This window comes from Ornithorhynchus anatinus, chromosome 2 (genome assembly GCF_004115215.2).
Source record: "Ornithorhynchus anatinus isolate Pmale09 chromosome 2, mOrnAna1.pri.v4, whole genome shotgun sequence".
NCBI classification, from domain to species: domain Eukaryota; kingdom Metazoa; phylum Chordata; class Mammalia; order Monotremata; family Ornithorhynchidae; genus Ornithorhynchus; species Ornithorhynchus anatinus.
The window spans coordinates 18016750-18042655 of NC_041729.1; the positions used below are offsets into that span (position 1 = coordinate 18016750).

General features: G+C 47.3%; 2 protein-coding genes across 2 annotated transcripts in view; both read right to left on the reverse strand.

Annotated features, from left to right (window-relative positions):
• Positions 1-7189, reverse strand: part of LOC100074728 (MLX interacting protein) — a 59732-nt gene extending 52543 nt beyond the window's left edge. The window contains exon 1 of the mRNA XM_007666927.3: positions 6766-7189. Coding sequence (XP_007665117.2) covers positions 6766-7139 — 374 coding nt within the window. The 5' untranslated portion in view covers positions 7140-7189. The remainder of the gene's footprint in view (positions 1-6765) is intronic.
• An 11760-nt stretch (positions 7190-18949) lies between these two features.
• The window catches only part of BCL7A (BAF chromatin remodeling complex subunit BCL7A), a 31321-nt gene continuing 24364 nt past the window's right edge, over positions 18950-25906 (reverse strand). Inside the window, exon 6 of the mRNA XM_001506088.5 lies at positions 18950-22214. Coding sequence (XP_001506138.3) covers positions 22143-22214 — 72 coding nt within the window. The 3' untranslated portion in view covers positions 18950-22142. The remainder of the gene's footprint in view (positions 22215-25906) is intronic.

Here is a 25906-nt window from a genome sequence, read left to right on the forward strand (position 1 = left end):
TACAGACCACCTTGATATGAGAGGAGGCAGGGTCATAGCTTTGATTTTAGAAACTACTATGCCTAAAATAAGCTCCTGCTAAGAAGACAAGGAGTCAATCCTACTATCTTTCAGCCAAATCCTTTCATTTAACCAAGTCTTATTAATTAAGCCCATCCAAAGAGGCACTATTTTCCTTAATTTTTTGAATTGGCAAACTGAGGCAAGGAGAGGGGCTGTGAGTGGCTCAGTTCCACACAGCAGGTAGAGAACTCTAGCCAAAATTCTAAGATAGAGAAGGTTTGGATTTCTACTAAGGTGAGATGATTTGGGCAGAACTCGATAAATCAAGAGCATTTACTGAGTGCCTACTGCAAACAGAACACTATAGTGAGTACTTGGCAAACCTCTACAGATCTAGAAGACATGATTCCTGGCTTTGATAAAGCTTTTAGAGTCTAATAGGCCCTATTTTGGGGAATTTCGATCCTGCTTCTAGTCAAAGCTAGGATGGCATAGGACAGCCTCTCAGCGAAGATTGTTGAGGGAGTAGCATCATGATCTGAAAATAATTCACTCACTTCTCCTCTCTGTGCCTCAGTTTCTCAATCCAAAAACAAGGAAAATGATACCTCTTTGTGTCTGGGCAGGTTTAATGATGCTTGACTAATAGTAGTAGTAGCAGCAATAGTATTTATGAAGCGCTTACTGTGTGCAGAGCGCTGAGCTAAGCTCTAGGAAACAGGTGTGGAATTAGGTATGGACCCCATCCTCTCGAGGGGTTCACAATCTAGGAATATAAGTGGGAGAGAGTGGACTGGAGACAGATATATAGGAGCAATAAAACAACAAAATAGCCTAAAAGACAGGTCAGAGACACAATGTACACAAAATAAAAAACAAAAGTGGGTCAGATGCTGAGGCTAGAGGAGCAGAACTGTAGGCTCCTAGAGGCCCAGAGTCCAAGGCACAACTATACCTACAGCAATGGCTCCTGCAGACACTAGCTTTCCTGAGGTTTTACAGGGGCCTCTTGCTACAGATGCTTTTCTCTTTTCCGACCAGGGTGGTGGAAAGCAAGACAGGGTGAAGTCTCCTCAGTGGTGCAGAGGAGAGTCAGTACGAATGAAAAGCACGCTTGGACTCTTGACTGAAATATGCAGATGACCGAGAAGGAGGAGGAGGGGGAGAAGTGGTCCTCCTCCTCTTCAGCAGCTCCTTCTGCCATCACTACCATGACTTAACTGCTTTGTCCAGGCCAGGGATAGCAGTTTTTTTGGGGTTTTGTGTTTTTGAAATGGTTCCTGTTAAAGTGTTTACCCTGTGCCAGGCAAGAAGCAGCGTGGCTCAGTGGAAAGAGCACGGGCTTTGGAGGCAGAGGTCATGGGTTCGAATCCCAGCTCTGCCACTTGTCAGCTGTGTGACTGTGGGCAAGTCACTTAACCTCTCTGTGCCTCAATTACCTCATCTGTAAAATGGGGATTAAGACTGTGAGCCCCACGTGGGACATCCTGATTCCCGTGTCTACCCCAGTGCTTAGAACAGTGCTCGGCACATAGTAAGCGCTTAACAAATACCAACATTATTATTATTATTATTACTCTACTATGCACTGGGGAAAATACCAGCTAATCAGGTTGGACTCAGCCCTTGTCCCACATGGGGCTCACAGTCTTAACCCCCATTTCACAGATGAGGTAACTGAGGTGCAGAAAAGTGAAGCAAGTGGCCCAGGTTCACCAAGCAGACAAATGGCAGAGTCAGGATTTGAACCCAGGTCCTTCTGACTACCAGGCCCATGCTCTTTTCACTAGGCCACGCTGCTTCTCTAGGAGTTTCCAGCACGGGTGGAAGAATATCGTCGGGCTAGGCCAGAAACATTATCTATCCATGGATACTGCCTGGATCGGGTGGTGACTGTCCTGGTGGGCAGGGGCAGCTGCCTGGCCCTCTGGCAGAACAGCTGAAACTTCTCTCTCCTTTCCCTCTGTCCCCCTTTTAATTCCACCCCCATGACGCCTACGGTGGCCAGAGTACTGGTTATCTTATCCTATACCTGCAGGGAGAAGGGGAAGGAGAAAATCTTGTCTACATGATGCACATCATCCATGCATAGTTGTAGAACCAGCGGATGGACCCACCCCAGATTTCTTGACTTGTGTCACGCACACACAAAGCTGTACAGGAGTACTACAACCTCTGAATCTTCCAAAAAGCCTCGGTTTTCCACTGACTGAAGCTCCTAGTGGGAGGTGTGGACGTCCTGATGAGGCCTCCCTTTCCAGAGCGAAAAGGCCAGGGCCTGCTGCACCACCCAATTCAGGACTACCATTTACAAATACTCAGAAGCTCTACTGCCTCTGAGGAGCTCCCAGACAACTCTGGTGTCTGGCTTCAGATGGGGAGAAACGTTAATTTCTATCCTTTCAACACCCCACTCATGCTGCCTCAAGTCCTGCACTCTGGAAATAGAAATGATTTTTGGTAGGCCTAAAAAATGGATCCACAGAGATGCTAGAAAATGGAACGTGGGGGAAAACAGGGTGAAGCAAGTCAGTGGGGCGAATAACTCAAAAGTCAAGAATACTGAAGGTCAATTCCATTTGCCGAGTGTGCTTTTATTCTCTCAATTCCTCCTTGCTCTCCATACCCAGCTTCTCAGGGAGGGAACTTCTTACAAGCTATTGAGGGCTGACCTCTACTATGCTACCTTGTTGGGGGAAGGGTTTGACTTGGACAAAGGAGACAAGAGAAAGCCCTTTCCTCTCAGTTTTCCATGATTACAGGGCCATTCTCCTGGCCTCACACACCCATGCACATTCCTCAAGTTCCCTGAAGAGCTCCACTCATTCAGGTCACCAGGAGTTTGTGTATTCGGGGGCAAACAATCCTCAAATGCCTCTTAGCAAGAGAAGAAAAAGCCATGACCTCCTTCACTCTTAGTTCCTCCCCCCAGTAGCTGCATGCGCTTGGTCTGGAAATAGCTGGGAGGTGGCAGTTGACAGGAAACCAAAGCAAAAGCACAGAGCGTACCGAGAAAGAGAAGGCTAGAGCACTGAGGCCAGAGGACAGGAAGTTGAAGTTAGAACCCAAGCCAGAAACATTCACACTGTTGAGGAGAACCAGCTGATCCCACTTTCCAGTCCCACATTCCCTCATGTTGCCAGCACCAACAAGAGAGAAGGGATGGGGAACATTTTCCCAGGGGGGCGGCGGGGAGGAGTTATTCTGGGGTTCAAATCTCACTGGAGCCATCAGTGTTAACGGAATCCTCCAAGTACCCATCCTTATGAGGAGTCAAGTTTATTTACGTCCAATCTGTCCAGTCCTCAGGACAGAAAGATGGCAGCCTCTGCCCCGGGGAAAAGCTGGGCTCATGAACCCATCACTCGATGAGTCAATACCTTCTCACTCTCCTGTCAGAAGCCACAGATCTAATAGTTGTTTGGGATCATTTCCCTCTTGCCTCATCTGATCACCTGACTGCCAACCGAAAGAAGGGGGGTTACCACCCAGTCTCACAGCAACAGACAAAATCTGTACCAATCGCTCTCAAGCAGCAGCACACCTGACCCTGGGTATGTGAGGAGGAGCGGGAGAGAGGCAGAACGAAGCAGGTTTGGCATCTTGAACATCAAGATGAGTATTTTTACACCACTGGGATGGTGTCAAGAGGAATTGATGCCACAAGACTCCAAAAGTAGGAGCCAGTTTCCAGAGTATTTTAAAGAGGAGCCTAATGCTGATACACATTTTTAAAAAAAGTTTATTTCCTGATGAAACACCCTAAAGCTCGTTCATAAAAAGAAAAGTTCTAGGTTCTCCAAAGTTCTAGGTTCGGCTCAGATTCTTCTCTCTGATTCATCTCAACTTTCCACCACAAAAGAGTTGTACTTGAAGACATTTAATATCATTATTTTTGCGCTATTCATCTCTAATTTGGAAGTAAAAGTTAAAGTGTAAGGGTGTAGTCTACAGCGATTGTGTTTCTAATTCACATACAGCAAGGCAAAGGTGGCTGAGAAGGAGCGGTAGTTTTGCTGAAGTTATATTATTTTGCTGGCCAAAGAGAATCTTCCCTCCCTACCTGGTTTTGGTGTAGCCCAGTCCCTAGAGGACAAACCCAAAGCACCAAAGGTCATCTGTGAGCCGAGGGCACTGCATACGAGAGGTGGATGAGAGGGCCGAAGACCTGCCACGTAAATGTAAAAACACGTGACAAACAAATCATCAGAAAAAATGTTTTAAAAGGGGAAGTGAAAGGAGCACTTACAGGAGTAATTCAAAAGAAAACATTGACTAATCATTTTTTCCTCTGCTGTCAATAATTACTCAAAAACCAAATTCCTAATGTTTAAAGGTTCTGGCTTTCAGCTTACAAGGTGAGAAAACCGTTCCAATTTCTTCCCTTCCCAAACTTTCTGGATCAGGTCTTCTTAGTGATGTCTCCAGGGTGACTTTTCACTTGCAGCTCGTGGAGCGGAGCCGAGACAGCCCCGGCCTGTCCGGCCACTAATGCAATAACCTCGGCTCAGCAGAGATCTTTATCGCAAGCTACGTGCTAGGGGATGAACTGCAGAGGCTACATACACCAATGCAAAAATCCAGGGGAATTGTTGGCAACGTGGAAGAGACACCAGATGTAGGATCTTAATATATACACAATGAGAGCGGCAAGTAGGAGAGCCTGGAACAAACTTTTAACCCTTCTATGCCTTCCTGTTCACCAACAAAAGCAGCATTCCTGCTAGTTCCTGGAGATGGTTTCTGCTGGATCTTGGCTCAGAGATCCAGTGGTGATGGATGCACACGACTGCACTGCTCTGGGGCCTCACCCACTCCATACTCCGGTGTTGCCGGGCAAGGAAGGCATTTCCTTTCTTTCCTCTCTCCCGAGTTACATGGTTCTCATTGTCCAGGGGGCCAGAGTGTACCGCTGATGGCGGCCGGATTCCCTAAATTACGGTTCAAACTCAACTCAAGCGCTTAGTATGGTGCTCTGCACCCAGAAAGTGCTCAACAAATACGCCTGATTGACTAACTCACAGCTTTGATTCACCCTTCAACCTTCGCAGTAACAGGATCAGGTTGAGGATAGAGGCCTCCAGGTCCCTACCGGGTAGGTGCTTATTTGCAGCACCTAGGAAAAACCCAGGCAGCCTCTTTGGCCACCAGCATAAAGCAAGTCCTCCCTAGTTCCCTCCTCCTTTAGGTGTTAGTGCCTGTAAACCCCACCTCCCTTTCCTCTAATCTTGAGATGGTCTTGGACAGTTCTAATTGGGTGTTTACTGTGAGCCAAGCACTGTACTAAATGCTGTACCGTTGTCGGTCCCCAAGTCCCCAGATCTTCCAGCTCTAGATGTCTAGGCCCCATCCCTCTCCCTTCACCTCTTCTCTGGTGACTGACCCCCGACGAGGATTGGCGTGGTTTGGGAGTCAGAGGTCGTGGGTTCTAATCCCAACTCCTCCACTTGTCAGCTGTGTGACTTTAGGCAAGTCACTTCACTTTCTCTGTGCCTCTGTTACCTCGTTTGTAAAATGGGGATTAAGACGCTGAGCCCCACGTGGGACACCTGATTACTTTGTATCGACCCCGGCGCTTAGAAAAGCGCTTGGCACATATTCCTTCATTCAATCGTATTTATTGAGCGCTTTCTCTGCTTGGGGCGCTGTACTAAGTGCTTGGAAAGTACAACTCGGCAACAAAGAGAGACAACCCCCGCCCATAACGAGCTCACAAAGTAAGCGCTTAACAAGCAGCGTGGCTTAGAGACAAGTGCCCGGGCTTGGGAGTCAGAGGACGTGGGTTCCAATCCCGGCTCAGCCACCAGTCTGCTGTGTGAGCTTGGGCCAGTCACTTCACTCCTCTGGGCCTCAGCGACCTCATCTGCGAAACGGGCATTGAGACAGCGAGCCCCAAGTGGGGCAACCCGATTATCCCCTATCTACCCCACTGAACTTCTCTGTGTCCCAGTGCCCTCATCTGTAAAATGGGGGTGAAGACTGTGAGCTCCACGTGGGCCAACTTGATCATCTTGTACGCCCTCCCGGCGCTTAGAAGAGTGCTTTGTACATAGTAAGAGATGTGGAAAGAGCCCGGGCTTGGGAGTCAGAGGTCACGGGTTCGAATCCCGACTCTGCCACTTGTCAGCTGTGTGACTGTGGGCAAGCCACTTAACTTCTCTGAGCCTCAGTTTTCTCATCTGTAAAATGGGGATGAGACTGTGAGCCTCATGTGGGACAACCTGATGACCCTGTATCTCCCCCGGCGCTTAGAACAGTGCTCTGCACATAGTAAGCGCTTAACAAACATTATTATTATCATCATTATCATCCCAACGCTTAGGACAGTCCTTGGCAGGCAGTAAGGACTTAACCAACAGCATCAGTATGAAAGGCTATTATTATTCTCCCACATTTGGCAAGGGGGTCCCTCCCCTCTGCCTGACCTCGTCGGTTTCTAGGTCGTGGCGGGGGGGGGGGTGTGGGGACGCCTTTCGTCGGGGTGCCCCGTGTGGCACAGTGGAAAGAGCCCGGGCTTGGGAGTCAGAGGTCATGGGTTCGAATCCCGACTCGGCCACTCGTCAGCTGAGTGACTGTGGGCAAGTCACTTCACTTCTCCGGGCCTCAGTTCCCTCATCTGTAAAACGGGGATGAAGACTGTGAGCCCCAGGTGGGACCACCTGATGCCCCCGTATCTCCCCCAGCGCTTAGAACAGTGCTCGGCACATAGTAAGCGCTTAACAAACACCAACGTTATTCTTCTTGTTCTTCTCCCTCGGGTACCTGTAGGCCAAGCTCATGCACTCGAAGAGCTTGGTGAGGGAGGCGTCGATGGACAGGTGACAGGAGCTGGTCTTGCCGAAGCTGTAGGTCTGGCAGGTCTGCTTGTTGACGGTGTCGAAGTCGTAGCCCTTCTTGGGCGGGTGGTCGCGGTGCGGGGAGGACACCATGAAGTGGCCGCTGTGGATGATCTGCTGGCGGCGGGGCGGCTCGGCGGGGCCGGAGGGCCGGCGGGGCGGCGGCCAAGGCGGAGAAGGCGGCGGCGGCGGCGACGGCGGCGAACGCTCGTCGGTGTCCGAGTCGTCGTCGTCGTCGGGCGCGGCGGGCTGGAGGCTGCGGGGCCGGCGGGGCGAGCACATGAACACGTCCGCGGCCATGAGCGCGGCGGCGCGGCCCGGCCGGGGGCATCCCCCGGATCCCCGCACCCCGGCCGAGGACCGCACCGGCGCGGGGACCCCGACGGCTCCGCGCTCCCCGGGGGCGGGGGCGGGGGCGGGGGAGGGGGCGGGGGCGGGGCGGGGGCGGGGGCGGGGGAGGGGGCGCGGCACGGCACGGCGCGGCGCGGCGCGGAGGAGGCAGGGCGGACGCCACACACTCAACCCCGGGGAGGGGGAGCCTCCGCCGTGACGTCACCCGCGCGTCTCCGCCAATGGGAGGCCCGGGAGCCCCCTTAAAGGCGCCAGCCCGCTCCGCCCGCTGCTCCTGCGCCGCCGACATAAATTCCGTCCCCGCCTCCCACCCGACCCGGGCGAGCTGAACTGGGGGCGACGCCCGCTGCACCACCCCGGATCCTCCTCCTCCCCCTCCTCTTTTTCCTCTTTCTTCTCCTCCTTTTCCCCCTTTTTCCTCCTCCTTCTCCTCCTCCTTTTTCCTCTTTCTTCTTCTCCTTTTTCCTCCTCCTTCTTCTCCTCCTCCTTTTTCCTCTTTTTCCTCCTTCTCCTCCTTTTTCCTCTTTTTCTTCCTTCTCCTCCTCCTCCTTTTTCCTCTTTTTCCTCCTTCTCCTCCTCCTTTTTCCTCTTTTTCCTCCTCCTTCTTCTCCTTTTTCCTCCTCCTTCTTCTCCTCCTCCTTTTTCCTCTTTTTCCTCCTTCTCCTCCTTTTTCCTCTTTTTCTTCCTTCTCCTCCTCCTCCTTTTTCCTCTTTTTCCTCCTCCTTCTTCTCCTTTTTCCTCCTCCTTCTTCTCCTCCTCCTTTTTCCTCTTTTTCCTCCTTCTTCTCCTCCTCCTTTTTCCTCTTTTTCCTCCTCCTTCTTCTCCTCCTCCTTTTTCCTCTTTTTCCTCCTCCTTCTTCTCCTCCTTTTTCCTCCTTCTTCTTCTTCTCCTCCTTCTTTCATTCAATAGTATTTATTGAGCGCTTCCTATTTAACTTCATAATGTTGGTATTTGTTAAGCGCTTACTATGTGCCGAGCACTGTTCTAAGCGCTGGGGTAGACACAGGGGAATCAGGTGGTCCCACGTGGGGCTCACAGTCTTCATCCCCATTTTACAGATGAGGGAACTGAGACACCGAGAAGTGAAGTGACTTGCCCAAAGTCACCCAGCTGACAAGTGGCCGAGCCGGGATTCGAACCCATGACCTCTGACTCCAAAGCCCGTGCTCTTTCCACTGAGCCACGCCGCTTCTCAAATAATGATAATGTTGGTATTTGTTAAGCGCTTACTATGTGCAGAGCACTGTTCTAAGCGCTGGGGGAGATGCGGGGTGATCAGGTGGTCCCACGTGAGGCTCATAGTTAATCCCCATTTTACAGATGAGGGAACTGAGGCACAGAGAAGTGAAGTGACTTGCCCACATTCACCCATCTGACAAGTGGCAGAGCTGGGATTCGAACTCATGACCTCTGACTCCCAAGCCCAGGCTCTTTCCACTAAACCACGCTGCTTCTCTATGGGGATTAGCTGTGAGCCTCACGTGGGACAACCTGATGACCCGGTATCTACCCCAGCGCTTAGAACAGTGCTCTGCACATAGTAAGCGCTTAACACATACCAACATTATTATTATTATTACTATGTGCAGAGCACTGTACTAAGCGCTTGGAATGGACAAATCGGCAACAGATAGAGACAGTCCCTGCCCATTGACGGGCTCACAGTCTAATGGGGGGGAGACAGACTCCTCCTCGTCCTCCTCCAGGCCCCGCAAGCCCCGGGCCGGGGGGATCCACGCGTGCCTGCTCTTCCACTCCCCCATCCCATCTCTCTTTTTCTTTCTCTCTCCCACTCCCTTTCATTCATTCAATCGTATTTATTGAGCGTTTCCTATGTGCACAGCACTGAACGAAGCGCTTGGAATGCACAATTGGGCAACGGAGAGAGACCATCCCTGCCCAACGACGGGCTCACAGTCTAGAAGGGGGAGGCAGCAAAACAAAACAAGTATTCATTCATTCAATCCTATTTTTTGAGCGTTTCCTATGTGCGGAGCGCTTGGAATGCACAATTGGGCAACAGATAGCGACCATCCCTGCCCAACAACCGGGTTCACAGTCTGAAGGGGGGAGGCAGCAAAACAAAACAAGTATTCATTCATTCAATCGTAGTTACTGAGCGCTTACTATGTGCAGAGCACCGTACTAAGCGCTTGGAATGTACAATTCGGCAACAGATAGAGACAATCACTGCCCAACAACGGGCTCACAGTCTTCCACTCCCTCTCCCTCTCAAGGTTTGAGTGCGTGGGAGCAGGGCAGCCAGCTAGATTCACTCATTCAGTCGTATTTATTGAGCGCTTATTGTGTGCACAGCACTGTCCTAAACGCTTGGAATGTACAATTCGGCAACAGACACAATCCCTGCCCCAAAACGGACTCACAGTCTTCCATTTCCTCCTTCTCTCTCTCTCCAGCCCCAGGTTTGAGTGGGCGGGAGCAGGGCCCCCAGCTAAATTAATTCATTCATTCAATCGTATTTATTGAGCGCTTACTGTGTGCAGAGCGCTGGACTGAGCGCTTGGAATGGACAATTGGGCAACAGAGACCAACCCGGCCCAACAACGGGCTCACAGTCTAAGAGGGGGAGATGAGACAGACAACAAAGCAAGCAGGCATCAATACCATCGAAATAGATAAGTAGAATCATAGATATATACACATCATTAATAAAATAGAGGAATAAATAATATATACAAATATACACAAGTGCTGTGGGGAGGGGAAGGGGATAGAGCAGAGGGAGGGAGGACGGGGAATGGGGAGGGGAGGTTCTCTTCCCCTCTGCCGCTGGACAAAGAAGCGTGGGCTGGACTGAGCGGGGAGATCTGTGTTTGCAGCCCCGACCTGAGCCTAGCTGCCCTCCCTCGCTTCTTTTCTCCAGCCTCGGGGGGCGGGGGGGACACCCAGGTGACATAGCATATTTTAAAGGGGAGCTCTGCCCCTTGAGGGAAATAAGAGACCCTGGAATACACTGAAACGCTTATAGATGTTAAAATGCGGGCCCGTTTTTTTTTTTCAAAGCACCAGGCATAAAACTTAGGAAGGAAATGAGAAATAATGGTCGCAGGCAAGCTTGGTCTTAAATGCGAATGCAAGTGAGAGTGGGGAGGGAGACAGGGGACTTTATAAATGAGAACTTTATGGATGTGCCTCATTCTCATCTCTTCCCCCTGCCAGGAACTTCCTCCACCATCAACTCCGGAGGGGCGCCTTGGCCCATCCCTTTTAGACTGTAAACTGCTTAACAATAATAAACTATGGTACTTTGTTAAGCGCTTACTATGTGCCAAGCACTGTTCTAAGTGCTGGGGTAGATATGTTAAGATGGACACAGTCCCTGTCCCACATAGGGCTCACGCTCTTAATCCCCATGTTACAGATGAGGTAACTGAGGCCCAGAGAAGTGAAGTGACTTGCCCAAGATCGCACAGCAGACATGTGACGGAGTCATGATTAGATCCCATGACTTTCTGATTCCCAGGCCTGTGCGCTATCCACTGAACTACACTGCTGAATGTGTCTACCAATTCTGTTATATTGTACTCTTCCAAGCACTTAGTACAGTGCCCTGCACACCGTAAGTGCCAATAAATATGATTGATTGATGGGTGAGTAACCCTCCCAACTCCTCCAGTATTTTTTGCCCAATTAATTTCTACTCCCCACAAATTATTTCCTCCCAGCTGCCACCTCAGCACCTCTGTTCCTTATTGAAGGCCCATCTCCTCCAAGAGGCCTTCCCAAACTAAGCCCTACCTTTCCTCATCTCCCACTCCCTTCTGCGTGGCTGTGACTTGTTCCCTTTGCTCTCCCCACTCCCCCACCCCTAGCCCCACAGCACTTATGTACCTATCTGTAATTTTATTTATTTGTATTGATGTCTGTCTCCCCTGCTCTCATAAGTTCCTTATGGGCAGGGAATGTGACTGTTTAATGTTGTATTGTACTCTCCCAAGCGCTTAGTACACAGTACTCTGCACACAGTAAGCACTCAAATATGATTGAATCGATTGAATGAATGAATGGGCCGTTTGAACACCTGGAGCATCGGTAACCTCCCATTGCATTTACACAGCCTACAGTGCTCAGTGCTTAGAACAGTGCTTGGCACATAGTAAGTGCTTAAATACCATCATTATTATTATTACTACTTAAGCACTAACCTATGTATTTATCCCCTTTTCCTCTTTCCTCCTATCTATAAATGATTTCAGTGCACCTCTCTCCCCTACTAGAATGTAAACTCCTTGACACTAGGGATCCATATTCATTCAATAGTATTTATTGAGCGCTTACTATGTTACTCTCCCACTTCTTTAGGCAGGGAACTCTATAGATACTACTACTAATAAAAACTGTGGTATTTGTTTAAGAGCTTTCTATGTCCCAAGCACTGTACTAAGCACTGCAGTAGATATAAGATCATCAGATCAGACAGATTCCCTGTCCTACGTGGGCTCACAGTATAAGGATGCCATTGATTGATTGGTTGGGAATATCTTTAGTTTTCCTGAATTAAAAAATTTTTTTTTTTATTTGTTAAGCCCTTACGATGTGTCAGGCACTTTACTAGGCGCTGGGCTAGATAAAAGCTAATCAGGTTGGACACAGTCCTTGTCCCACATGAGGCTCACGGTTTTAATCCTCATTTTACAGATGAGGTAACATAGGCAGAGAAGTTAAGTGATTTGCCCAAGGTCACACACCAAGTAAGTAGGGGAGCCAGGATCATTCATTCAATCAATCGTATTTATTGAGCGCTTACTGTGGGCAGAGCACTGGACTAAGCAATTGGAAAGTGTAATTCAGTAATAGAGACAATCCCTGCCCACAATAGGTTTACAGTCTAGAACCCAGGTCCTCGATTCCCAGGCTCGTACTCTTTCCACACTGCTTCTCTATGGATTAGGAACTCCAGGTTCTCTACAAATCCTGGACTTATCCTAAAGATTTGGAGAAGAGGAATGAGCAATCAATTCTGAGTGAGGAAAGAAATAACTCTGCACACTCTCTCTCCTCTACTTTCCAACCCTTTTACACTGAATGGCCCTTGCACCTGGGTTTGCACCCTTTATTCACCCCACCCTCAGCCCCATAGCATTTATGTACATACCCATAATTTATTTATTTATATTAATGTCTGTTTCCTGCTCTAGACTGTAAGCTCCTCGTGCCAGGGAACGGATCTACCAAGTCTGTTATATTGTACTCTCCCAAGATCTGCACCCAGTAAGCACTCTATAAATTTGATGGATTGATTACCAACTGTTATATTGTACCGTCCAAAGTACTTACTACAGGGCTCTGTACACAGTAAGTGCTCAATAAATACCACTGGTTGATTGAGTCCCGAGCTGCCATTAACTCCAGCTGCTAGAGAGAAGGGAAATTGTGGGAGTGGACATTTTCCCTTTCTGGTGTTCATGGGGTGGGGGGATGTTAGCCAACACTTACCAGGGAGATATGTCCCGAGCAATTTCCTGCATTCGATAGATTCTTTTGTAAAGGGAAAGGTGTAAGATATAACATGAAATAAATCAAATATTTGAATTATGATGAAATAGAATAAGTAATTGAATATACAAATGAAAATCCAAGTTACAATATACATATATACATAAATACTGAGGATCAGAATAAAATTAAATACATCAGTGTATTCCCAGGTGGCTGTTGGGTCGATTTGACTAGGGTGTTGGAGCTAATTGGGGAAGGCTTCCAGTAAGAGGTGGGGTTTTAGTAGGCTTTTGAGGATGGGGAGAGGTGTTGTCTGGTAGATTTACATGGGAGGGAGAGAGCTCCCACGTGGGGAAGCCACTCCCTCTTAGGGATCCTTTAACTGAACATTGGGCAATGTTATGGTTCCTTTTTTTTAAAAAAAAAAAAAGTAAAGTTCCCATTTTCTCCTTATTTAAATGCAGCATTAACTTGCCAGTAAAACAACACGTCCATTCTGAAGAAATAACCACACGTCCATTCTGAAGAAATAACCACAGCAGTCGCCGATGCCCCCTTTCTGACATGGCTAACAGGAATTTAGGGTTCAGATAACCAAGTCGCTGGCAGTGTATTTTAGTTAAGAACAACCATACAAAAAAAACTCCCACAAAACACTGAGGACAGGTGCTAGCTTTCCTTCTCTTCTTTCGCTGTCCATTTTAGTCATGAGAGTCAGTATGTTTAAACAAAACTTAAAATAGGAGCTGAACAACTTGGCATCCTCCCTTTAAAAATAAATAAACCCAGGAACCTTAAAGGGCTGCTGCCACCTCTGGGAATCCGTTTGAAAAACATTCTAGTCCCAAATACTCCCGCCAGGTGGTGACACGTGGCCTTCCTCCCCACTGCCCATTGTTGTTTCAGACACTACCAACAAAAACAGGATCTCGATTTTTGCAGATTTCATCTCCGGCCAACTCTCCCCACCTGTGGGCTTAAATACTCCGCATCCGATGAAATCGCTGTTGGAAAAGATTCTGACTCTGTGGAGTGTGAGCCTCCGGGCAGTTTGTCACATCGGCATCCAAAAGGAAATGTAGTTGAGCAGCAGCAGCATATGATGTTTACGAAGCAGCGATGATGATGGTATCCACTCTGAACACCCCTGTTGTTATTAGAGCTGACTCAAGACCATTTCCTTCAGGAAGCAATAGTACAAGTAATATTTATTTAACGCCTACCTTGTGCGATGAACTCGTTTAGAATGCTGTAGAACTATAAGCCAAGGACCCCGGGATGAAGCTTCTATGGTGTAATGGTGAGCAGCCAACATACAACACAAAATATGTTCAAAAACACAGATATTGACATAAGTGTTGGTGAGATGACAGAGGATATGACCAAGGAAACAAGGAGCTAGGAAAGGCCTTTTCAGGAGGAGGGTTTTGAGAGAGGTTTTGGAAGTTTTGTGTTTGTTTTTTTTAATCATATTTGTTAAGCACTTACTACTTGTCAGGCACTGTACTAAGCACTGGGGTAGATACAAGCTAATCCGGTTGGACACAGTCCATGTCCCACATGGGGCTCACAGTCTTAACCCCCATTTTGCAGATGAGGGAACTGAGGCACAGAGAAGTTAAATGACTTGTCTCGCACAGCAGACAAGTGGCCGAGCCAGGATTGGAACCTGGAAGTTGAATGGGGAGGGCATTTGGTGATGGGTGTGGGGAGGAGGGGAATTGAATGAGCCATGACTGGAGAGGAAAGGAGATGACAGAGTGGGTGGAAAGATTGTGAGAGATAGTTTCCTCAGCCCCATTCGTCTATCCATGATCCACCCCACCCACTTGTGATCATCACTGCATCTATACTATTGAATGAATCTATACAGACGTGTTTATGCTGAACCAAAGATTTCTGCCTTGCCTCTGATTTGAATGTAAGCTTTTTGAAGGCAGAGATACTCTAAGTGCTTCATACAGTTCTGAGCCCCACATGAGAGCACCATAAGGAAAGTTCTCCTTGGCTGGTTGACTAATACAAATCTAGGGGTCTGGGCAATGAAATCCTATTTGCTTTTCTCAGAAGCAGTTTCCATAAGGACCTCAGAATCTCTTGTCACAGATGGAAATTGTGCCTCAGGTTTTCCCTCTGAAGGTTGGTAAGGCCTGTAGGAAGGGAGCAGCATGTCCTAGTGGAAAGAGCACAGGCCTGGGAGTCAGAAGACCTGGCTTCTAATCTAGTGGCTTGCTGTGTGACCTTAGGCAAGTCACTTTACTTCTCTGGGCCTCAATACTCCTGTTTTCCTTCCTACTTGGACTGTGAACCCCATGAGGGACAGGGACTGTTTTAACTTGTATCTATGCCAGTGCTCAGAACAGTGTTTGACACGTAGTAACAAGTACCATAAAAAAGTGGCAGGGAGCAGGAGAAACAAGCAAAAAGTTGAGGAAAGAGAATAAAGTGGATGCTTAACCATTTATTCTACAGGCTCTTCAGCCAGGAAGGATTTCCCCTCTGGGGGAAAGAAGGGCATTTCTCATTGAGGGCTTCCGCGTAGTGTGTTTAAGTCTCCTCTCCCATGGCTGGGCCCCTGTTCTCCCCTCCTGTTTGCTGTGATTTTCACAGTCGTTCCTCACAGTTGAACCCTCTGCTTTGTCCTTGAATCATGCCATGCCAGTGCTGTGCGACCTTGGCTTAGTCACTTTCCAGGCAGCCTAAAAACCCTGGAGTTGGGCCTCCCAATCCTGTCTCAGTTGCTAACCTTGGCAGATCACAGCTTCTCCGTGCCTGTTCCATCATCTGTACAATGAGGAAAAGATCATTTATCAGATTGTCCAGGGACAGCAGCAATAGGTTTTTGAATATGAACCCAGGAAGGAGGAAAAAAGTCAGGGGGAAACACAGAACGGTAGAGAGAAAGATGATCCCCTTGGCCTGGCACCCTGATGATGAACAGGATTTACCTGATGGGAATAACAGCTTGATTGGAGCCCACCAACTAAAACCAAAATAGGCAGGGATGGAGCAGGGAGAGCACCTGACTAGCAGCAGTAAAGGGACCAGAGGAGGACTTTCACAGACCCCTGCGGAGGGTTTGATTTCTCCAGGGTCTTGGCCCTTGGGCCTTTTGGCATCCTAGGAGCTGACCTGAGGGAATAGTCAGAGCTCAATTATTTTTCCAGGCAAACAGTGACAGGAAGCCTTCACTAAGCCTGCTGTGGGCAGAGACTGTCTTTATTGCCAAATTGTACTTTCCAAGCATTTAATACAGTGCTCTGCACACAGTAAGCACTCAATAAATATGATTCAATGAATGTACAAATGAGTCTTAAAGACCGGGAGACAGACATTAATATAAATAAATTATGGATATGCACCAAAGTGCACAAGTACTTTGAGAAGCAGCATGGCCTAATGGATAGAGCGCGGGCTTGGGAGTCAAAGACCTGGATTCTAATCCCAACTCCACCCCTTGTCTGCTGTGTGACCAAGGGCGAGTCACTTGTCTTTGCCTCGGTGACCTTGTCTGTAAAATGGGTATTAAGACTGTGAGCCCCATGTAGGACATGGAGTGTGTCCGAATTGATTAGCTTTATATCTACACCAGCGCTTAGGACAGTGCCTGGTATATAGTAAGCACTTAACAAATACCATTAAAAAACAAACACCCAAGGGAGATGAAAAATCCAAAGTTTCTGTCCAGGAGAAAGTCATTTATCCAAACGTATGTGTGTATCTATGCACTTATGTCTGTAGAGGCGAACGCTCCAATTCTATGTAGTGTGCGTTGCTCATTGTGGACAGGGAGCATTTCTACCCATTCTGTTATACTGTACTCTCCCAAGTGTTTAGTACAGAGCTCTTCACATAGTAAGCGCCCAATAAATACCATTGATTTCCAGATTATGTAACTGATCCACTAATAATAATAATAGTGGTATTTGTTAAGCACTTACTATGTGCAAAGCACTGTTCTAAGTGCTGGGGGGATACAAGGTGATCAGGTTGTCCCACGTGCGGCTCACAGTTTTAACCCCCATTTTACAGATGAGGTAACAGAGGCACAGAGAAGTAAAGTGACTTGCCCAAAGTCACAAAGCTGGCAAGCGGCAGAGTCAGGATTAGAACCCATGACCTCTGACTCCCAAACCCAGGCCCTTTCCACCGAGCCACGCGCCAATATCCAGCACTCACACACGAAAGGCCAACGAAGCCCATCTGCTCTGTTTTCAGCCACTCTCCCAATTCCTTGCATTTCCCGGTGAAGCGTGCCCCAGCATTTCTAGGCATCCTGCTATTTCAAATCAGCAGGTGGACATCTACCCCACTACTACTGAGACCTCAGGCACAGGGAAGGAAGGAGGGTTATTCCATCCCAAATTAGCCCTTAGAAAAAGGTTTACCACCACCAATGGACAAATACAGGTCCTCCTCTTCCAATATAGACCAACTGTAATCCTTATGGCTTAGTCACTAATATCAAATGAAGAGGTGGTGCCTTCCCCACACTACCTCATTAATCTTCACACATTCTCAGGAAGAATAAGTAGGGGTCACTAGAGCTCATTACCCCCCTTAGACAAATATTAAGTAGAGCAAAGGTGAGGTCAAGATAACCTAGAAAGCTGGATGGAATTGGCAATAGGTTGTTCCACCATGCTCCCTGGGGTGTTGTGGGAATTTTGATGGACTGCCATCTTGGATTTGGTTGCTTCCAAAGAACCCTGGGCCACTCATGTTTCCCCTAGCACATGCCCATTTGGTGTGCCCAGGTGGGCAAAGGCTCCAGTAGTGGGGATCAACCTTCTGGTCAATTTACTCCGTTCTTGCTCATCCCAAGCTTGAGGAAGGCAGAGAGGACTCAAGGTCCACTCCTGTGCTATTTCTGTTATTCATTTACTCTGCATACAGTAAGTGCTCAATAAATACGATTGAATGAATGAATTTAAGTGTCTGCAAAAAGACAGAAGCCTGCTAGGACATGGATCAGGTTGGGAAGACCAGATTAAGATGGGGAAATAAGGAAAAACAATTGTAGAAGGCACAAAGGTGGTGTTGGACCTATTCTGAATAGGGAAAGGCATGAGGTGCATGTGGGAGAGAGAGAAATTTTCCATAAAAAATGAAAAAGGAGAGAGGGCTCTGAAAGCTTGGTTAACTGTGAAAGGGTACCTGTGTAGGAAAAAAGTGGAAGAACCACTAACTTGGCCCACATTTTCTCTCTGCTCATAAAGAGGCCTCAGCCAGCACTTTGATATTCATTCCAGAGCCACAGCACTTATGAGCTTAGGACCAGCAGGAGCGGTATGGTCTACTGGAAAGAGAACATTAGGCCTGGGAGTCTGAGGACCTGGGTTCCAACTCTGGCTTTGCCACATTCCTGCTGTGTGATCTTGGGTAAGCCACTTAACTTCTCTTTGCCTGTTACCTCATCTGTAATTGGGGATTCAATATCCCTCCCACTTAGATTGTGAGCTCTGTGAGATACAGGGACTGTGTCTTATCTGATTAGCTTATATCTTCCCCAGTAACTGCTTAACAAATACCCCAATTACCATGTAAATAGCCTTATCCCCTATTTCCCCTAGTTGTAATTCATTTTAATGTCTGTCTCCCCTTGTAGACTGTAAACTTCTTGTGAGCGGGGATCCTACCTACTCTATTATATTGTACTTTCCCAGGTGCTTAGTACAGTGCTCTGCACACAGTAAGTGCTCAGTAAATAAATTCCACTAACTGATTAGCATAGTAAGCACCTAATAAATACCATTGATTTGTTAATTGAAGGCACTTACCTAGGTTGCTTTGGTTACATTTTAACAAGGAAGTACATTCAGAAAATACTCCATCCAAAGACCATTGTTTAGTTGGATTCTAGGCTCTCAACCTAGTAGCGAGGAAGCGATTTTTCAGGCTAACTTCCCTTTTAGGCAACCCAAGAAATCCCTCATTCTCCTAATCCATCAAGTAATTAAGCCAATGGCATTGAAGAAATAGCTCCAAACACATATATACAATTTTCTGAATACACAAAATCACATACACCCCCTAGAGTTTATCTACACATTATCTGTGGCCCAGTGAGTATATGATATTTTCCCAGTCAGCCTACTTCCCTAGGAGTTGCCCTGGTCTGTTTTGGGAATATCTGGTGACCTTCACACATTACCTATGAAAAGTTTCCAAAGCTAGCCCTAGGCCCCTGCAACCCCTTCCCAGTCCTCTGCTTCCCACATTCCTTTGACAACCTCTTGGCCCAGAACTAGGCCAAGGATTCTGTCTCTATGTATTTTAAATGAAAAGTGGACAAGAAGATCTTTGCGGTGTGATTTTTTTATTTTTACTTTTGAAATGGAACCATTGTACATTGTACAAACCATATCTACCGATGGAATAAATAAGTGAAAAAATTATACTGCTGTACAACACACACACACACAAAAAAAATCATAAGATGAAAAATGATTAAGTATTGAAAAACAAAATTCTTTACACCTTCTAACAGGTCCTTCGATATAAAGAACATTCCAAGCCATTACACTGTTTATGAAAGGAGGTCACCACCCTAAACAAATATTGTATTCGGCCTTGTGGATTCTGTGTTTCGGTAAGTGCCAGCACTTTCTGGAATGTCTAACTGCGGCTTCCCAAGCACAAAAAAAAATCCCAAGGAACAAGTTCTCCCTCTGCAACGTTTCGGCCTAGTGTCTGATGAGCGCGGAAGGCCTCCACTCCTGTTTCCTATGGTCAGTAGCAAGGAACTGAAGTGCCCAGCGTTGAGTAGGCAACGGAGAGGACACCCAGATGGAAGCATTTCTCCCAGACGGTACCAACCGGAGATCCTTGGGTCACCAGATCTGGGACCGCCTTGCCCCTTGAACGGGCAGGTCTACCAGACTGTCTTTCTTGCCTTTTAGTACGTCAAATCTGCCTGGCACGATAGCCTCAGTTTTGTCCCACTGACTGGCCCATTCCTATTTTCAGGCACTTCAGAGAAAGACTAACAACAGTCTTTAATGCTATTTTGGATTTCTTCATCCTCAGTAACGTCAAGCCCTCTGGCCCTTCAGGAAGGGCTAGCATTAATAGATTTAAGCAACCCAAACCAACCTGCTTTGTTTTGCTTCTCCAGCTGTCTGTGCGTAGCCTCTGGTTTTCCAAAAGAAATATGAAACAACAAGAAAGAACCAAATGCACCATAATTGTGTCAAAAGAGTGATTAGCTGAAAAGGAAAGTTACTGAAGAATTTACAGGTAGAGCCAAAAAGTGATCTAGGTGAAGGTATCCTTTTGTTTTCCACATCACGATGGACTGGACAGTTCTCAGCCAAAGTGACCGACTGGGAAGAAATTCACGACTAGCTACTAAAAGCGAGTAACCTGTCAGTATCGGTAACTTCAAGATTTTTATTTTTCCCTTTTTTCAGGAGAAATTTGCATGAGGTATTTGAAATGCAGGAACTGTATTCCTCTTGAAGTCCAGGAATTGACTCACTTAAAAATCAAACCCAAATCCTCGCACCTGTAGAAAATCAAATCCGGAGATCCTTTTGATGCACATTTAGATGGTAGTCAGTAGAAAAGTTGACTTAGAGATGGTGTCTGAAGAATGCACAGTTAGCATTAAAAAACCCCCAACTCAAAAGCATGAGAGAACGAAGATAACCAGAAGAACGTTTAAAGGTGTGAAGATTTCATATAGTAGTTTTTTTTCATTTGCCTATATTATATATGAGCAAACAGTGGGATCCCCCTCACAAAATACCATCTTTAAAATCTGGCTTTACTAACCTACATTACTGAAGTGGCGATCAGTGATTATAGGCATCTACCTCTGTATGAAAAGGAGTCTAAACTAATAGAGACGAGGGGACTTCTACTGTTGTTCTCCGTCCAGTGTGCAAATATCAATTCTGACTCCTCAGAGCCCTGTTTCCAGACTCCTATCCCTGCCCCAGGAGATCCGACCCTATTAGGACAGTGCTGCCTGCGGGACTGAGGAGCGATCTGTTGGCTTGAGTTGAGCTCGGGGAAAATACGATTCAGAATTGATTTTGGCGGAGCGGAAGTGCTGGCTTCTCCAGCTGGGTGGGTGAGGGGAAGAGAGAGAGGTAGGGCAGCAAGTTACTTTGGACTTCAATTCCAAGCAACATCAGCACCAGCTTCTCCCCAGTCACTCCACTTACCCTCCCCACCCCCCAAACCCTCTTCTAGCCTTCACAGCCCTACAGCAATGGGAACTCAGGTCCTTTTCACCTCTTGAGACCCGGAAAAGGTAAGCTGGGTTTGGGAAAGTGAGGGTTGGAAGCTCTGAAACAAGTCTAAGGAAAGGCATTTTCATTTTATCAACCCCATCCCCGCCGCCTTAAGCCAAGGTGGGGTCTGCTTTGTAGGTGACAAAGCGTCAACTGCCCAGAGAGAGACGAGAGATCTGTCAGTACCAGGGACCCATCAATCAAATGCCAGTAATTGAGAGAGCAGCCTGTGAGCCGTCTCTCCTACAATGCCACGTGATGAGGGCATCACCAGCCTCACCACCTACAGCCAGGCCGGGATCCTTGGAATAAGGGGGCACACCTCCCCAGAGCTCTAGAGTATGTGAAGACAGGGCTCCGAGTGCCTGCAAGCTGCCACTCTGGGAGCGAGAAAGATGTACTAAAATCCTCCTAAGACAAAAACTGCCAAGGGCTAGCCCACCCCAATTTGACAGACATTTGCTCTCCACCCCCTCCTCTAGATCTACATTGGCAAGGCATCATCCAGCAGGGTCTGGCCCAGTCGAGTGGACACCACTCCAGGTGCCCAGACCATCCTGTGCCCAGACTAATCTTCGGGGAAAGAACACAATAACTCCAAGCCAGGGTCACATGGCCATTCCCACTTCTGCGGCAGAAACGTGTGTTCAAAGCAGCAGACCCTCCCAAGGGGAAAATCGCTGCCTTTTTCTCAGTCTCTTTGAGTCCCCGGGCAAGGGGAGAGGGTCACTAAGGAGCTGATGGCATCATACAAAGAAGAGGGCACTTTGCAAGGGGAGAGATGCAAAACAACAAGAAAAAATGTAAGCGCTGTTTCCCGGACACAAGGCACAAAAACAAAGCAGACAGAATTGCCAGAACAATTAAAATTCCACACAAAAAGCTAATTAATACCTGACCTGTACCATCCTTAAATATCTTACATCGTTAAATAGAGAAATGAAAAATACAGCAGCAACATAAATGTAATTTTGACTTTAGAAACAGTGCGTAGACCCTCCTGAGTTGTTGATTCCAACCTTTCCAGAGACAGTAACTTAAAAGTTCTGAACGTTTGCTTCACAGGAAAAAGTTTTTCAGTGTCTGAGAAGTTAAACCTTTCTAGGTTTTCTTGGATTTTTGCTTGGTAAACTTGAAAAGTTAGGAGTCCTGTCCTCATCCAAGAGAAGATGCTTAGGTAAGGTTGTTGTTCTAGAATTAAGCCCACTGATGTACCTTACATAAAACTGGAGCAGAAAACCTAATTTAGTGTCTAAATCTCTTCGGCGTTTTGTTGGGAAGCCTCTAGTTTCATCTTTTTAGAAGGTGGCACTCCTTCCGAATCCTAAGAGGGAAAAGAAACACAGCAGAACTGGGTTTTAGTTGCAGCAAGACAGATTTAGGTCAGACAAAAGAAAGAACTTCACAGTAATGAGGGCGATGCAATATGGCACGGGCTCCCATGGGAGACTGTGGAATCTGAGTTTTTGAGATCTTTTTAATGGGACAGAAAACCGCCCATCTGGGATGTTTAAATTAGACAGTCCTAGCTAGGGCAGAAGGCTGAATTAAGGGCCCTCTTGAAATTCCTCATGGCTTTATTCTGCCAGAATTAATGCTGAGAATAACCCAGACTGACAGGGATGGCAGAACTGCTGAAGGAACCAAGTCTTAAAATTGGCTTAGTGGAATGAGCATAGACGTCCTAGGTGTCAGAGGTGCTGGGTTCTAATAATAATGTTGGTATTTGTTAAGCGCTTACTATGTGCAGACCACTGTTCTAAGTACTGGGGTAGATACAGGGTAATCAGGTTGTCCCACATGAGGCTCACAGTCTTAATCCCCCTTTTACAGATGAGGTAACTGAGGCACAGAGAAGTTAAGTGACTTGCCCACAGTCACAAAGCTGACAAGTGGCAGAGCCGGGATTTGAACCCATGACCTCTGACTCCCAAGCTCGTGCTCTTTCCACTGAGCCACGCTGCTTCCTCTGCCCCATGCCTGCTATGTGAACCTTGGGAAGTCACTCACTTCTCTGGGCCTCAGTTCCCACATCTGTCAAATGGAGATTTAATACCTGTTCTCCCTCCTACTTACGACTGTGAGCCCCATATGGGACAAAGATTGGGTCTGCCCTGTGTCTTGTATCCCCTCGCCCCCATAGTTTAGAACAGTGCTTGGCACATAGTAAGCACTCAACATATACAATTATCACCAACATCTCCTGCAGAGAAAATGCCCAGCACTTTTGCTGGATGAAGTTTCAACTCTTCTAATGCCCCAGATTCCCCAGAAAGCCCTCTGATTACCAGGGAATATTTTCTTTATCTCTAAGAGATCCTGTTAGTTACAGAGTCCTTACTTTGCAGGGGAAAAATGCACTGAGGAAAAAGATGCTTTAAATGCACTTTGTTATATTTATAAAAAAGGATCTAGATTTTTCAACAATGTCAGAACTCTGCAAACATTTTAGGAATGGATTCTGACTAAAAATGCCCTGGGAGTCAGAGCCTGGCTGGTTTGTTTTCATCCTTTGGTCAAAACAACATATAAAAATGGGAATGGTAGAAATGTAAATTTCTCTTCAATTAGCCTGAAGTTTCTGAGCAATCAACACTTGCTTTGCTCTCGATCCAAGGGGCGGCAGGAAGACCAGTGAGAGAGTGGGGTTCGGGAAAGAGGGGCAGGAGGCTAGGGTTGGGGAGAGACTGGCTGAGAGGAATCCAGTTTTGGGTTTTTTTTATGGTATTTGTTAAGAGTTCACTATGGGCCAGGTAGTGTTCTAAGTGTTGGGGTAGAGTCAGGCTAATCGAGAAGCAGCGTGGCTTAGTAGAAAGAGCACAGGTTTGGGAGTCAGAGGTCGTGGGTTCTAATCCCAGCTCGCTACTTGTCTGCTGTGTGACCCTGGGCAAGTCACGTAACTTCTCTGTGACTGAGTTACCTCATCTGTAAAATGGAGATTAAGACTGTGAGCCCCACGTGGGAAAACCTGATTACCTTGTATCCGCCCCAGTGCGCAGAACACGGCTTGCCACAGAGTAAGCGCTTAACAAATACCATAATTATTATTCTTATAATCAGGTGGGAACTAGCCCATGTCCCACATGGAGCTCTCAAGTCTTAATCGGCATTTTCCCCATAAAGGAACGGAGGCACAGAGAAGTTAAGGGTCTGGCCCAAGGTCACATAGCAGGCAGTTGCAGAGCTGGGATTAGAACCCAGGTCCTTCTGACTCCCAGGCCTGTGCTCTATTCACTAGGCCATGCTGCTTCTTTTTCCCACATGTTCTGTGCTGTCATTCTCTCTGTCATCTCCTTTGCCACTTCCAATGTTGAAATGCAGCTGGGGTGGGTTGGTCAGGTTCAGACCCCAAACAATCCACAGGCTGATGCCACCAGAACAGGTGAAATGCACAACTCGAAAGGCCCCTGTCTAGGCTGGCAGTGAGGCAACGCCATGACTGGGCTGAAGGGGAAGGCATTTGCACTGCATGGCAAGTAACAAGCTGGTAGTCCACCCGATGACATCAGCAGGAGCTGAAACGATTCAAAGGGTTGAACTGAGGGGTCGGTGGGGAAAAACAGGAAGAGGAGAACATAGGAAAGAAGCTGGAGGAGGCCCATCTCTTGGACAGATGAGAAATGGCTAAGAGGACTTTCCAGGAGCCTCTCGAGGAGGTCCAACTTGGGTGAAGAAAAGGACTAGGAAACTAGGACTAGTACGAGACTAGGAAACTCCATGATTTGTTACAGCCTCATTTTCTACTGTGTTCCACACTACTGCAATTCTTAGTAACCACTGTAACTCGTGCTAATTGTGCATCTATAGTGATTTTTCTATTTCCAGTATCAAGGAGATACTCTTGATTTCAGTCATGTGTTCATAAAGAGTGAGGGGCGCCCGGGTGTGTGTATGCTATCGAGCCGCACTGACTTGGGGAGGCAGCATTTCTGTACACAGCCACCGGTAATTTGTTTTAATGTCTGTCTCCCCCTGGAGATCGTAAGCTTCTTGTGGGTAGGGATTGCATCTACCAACTCTATTTTATTGTTCTCTCCCAAGCGTTTAGTGCAGTGCTCTGCACAAAGTGCTCAATAAATACCCCTCATTAACTGATTAGGAGAGATTCTGCTATCATTTACGGAAGAAGGTTAGCCAAGAGGGATCCCCTCTCTAGCTCAGCTGCCTGCCCGTTTCCAATGCCTTGCAGAGGGGCTGCTTCTAAAAAGTCTCGCGATGGCAGTGGCGGTGACATGCCGGAACAATCAAAGGCCGTGCTTGTTGGAGCCTTTCCGGGAGAAGCAACAGAGGCTGGAAACCCAAGAGTGCCCTTCTGGGTCAAGGAAGGGTTTGGCTGGGATAACTGCGGTCTAGGCAGGGAGCAGGTAATGTATACAGCACAGGACAGCCCAAATACCCCAGCTGTTCCACAACCTGCTCCCCGAGAAGCTGCAGAGCCCCAAGCTTATAAGTGGTGAAGAAGTGTGGCCTGGCAGAAAGAGCATGGGCCTAGGCCTCAGAGAACCTAGTTTCTAATCCCGGCCCTGCCACTCATCTGCTGTGTGACTTTGGGCACGTCACTTCATTGTAAAATGGGAGTTAAGACTGGGAGCCCCATATGGGCCTGGGACTGTGTCCAATCCCATTATCTTGTATCTATCCCAGCAGTTTAGTAAAGTGCCTGGCACACAGTAAGTGCTTAACCAAAGGACAATTATTATTATTATTATTACTGACACCTAAACAGGAGTAAATACTGAAGATACTAGAAAAAGGCATCCAGCAGAGACACTTTTTCTGCCTTTTTATTCTCTTCTTCCAACTAAATGTAATTTATTCTGTGTCTGCTTCCTCCACTAGATTATAAACTCCTTGAGGGTAGGGATTGTGAAGTCTAACTCTTGTGTGTTCCCCTTGGTGCTTAGGACTGTGTTCTGCCCCTTGTAGGTGCTCAACAAAAACTACTGATCGATGACTTTTTATCTGGAGAGGGTCTGTTGACATTTGACCTTTCGGACCCGGGACAGGTTTCGACTC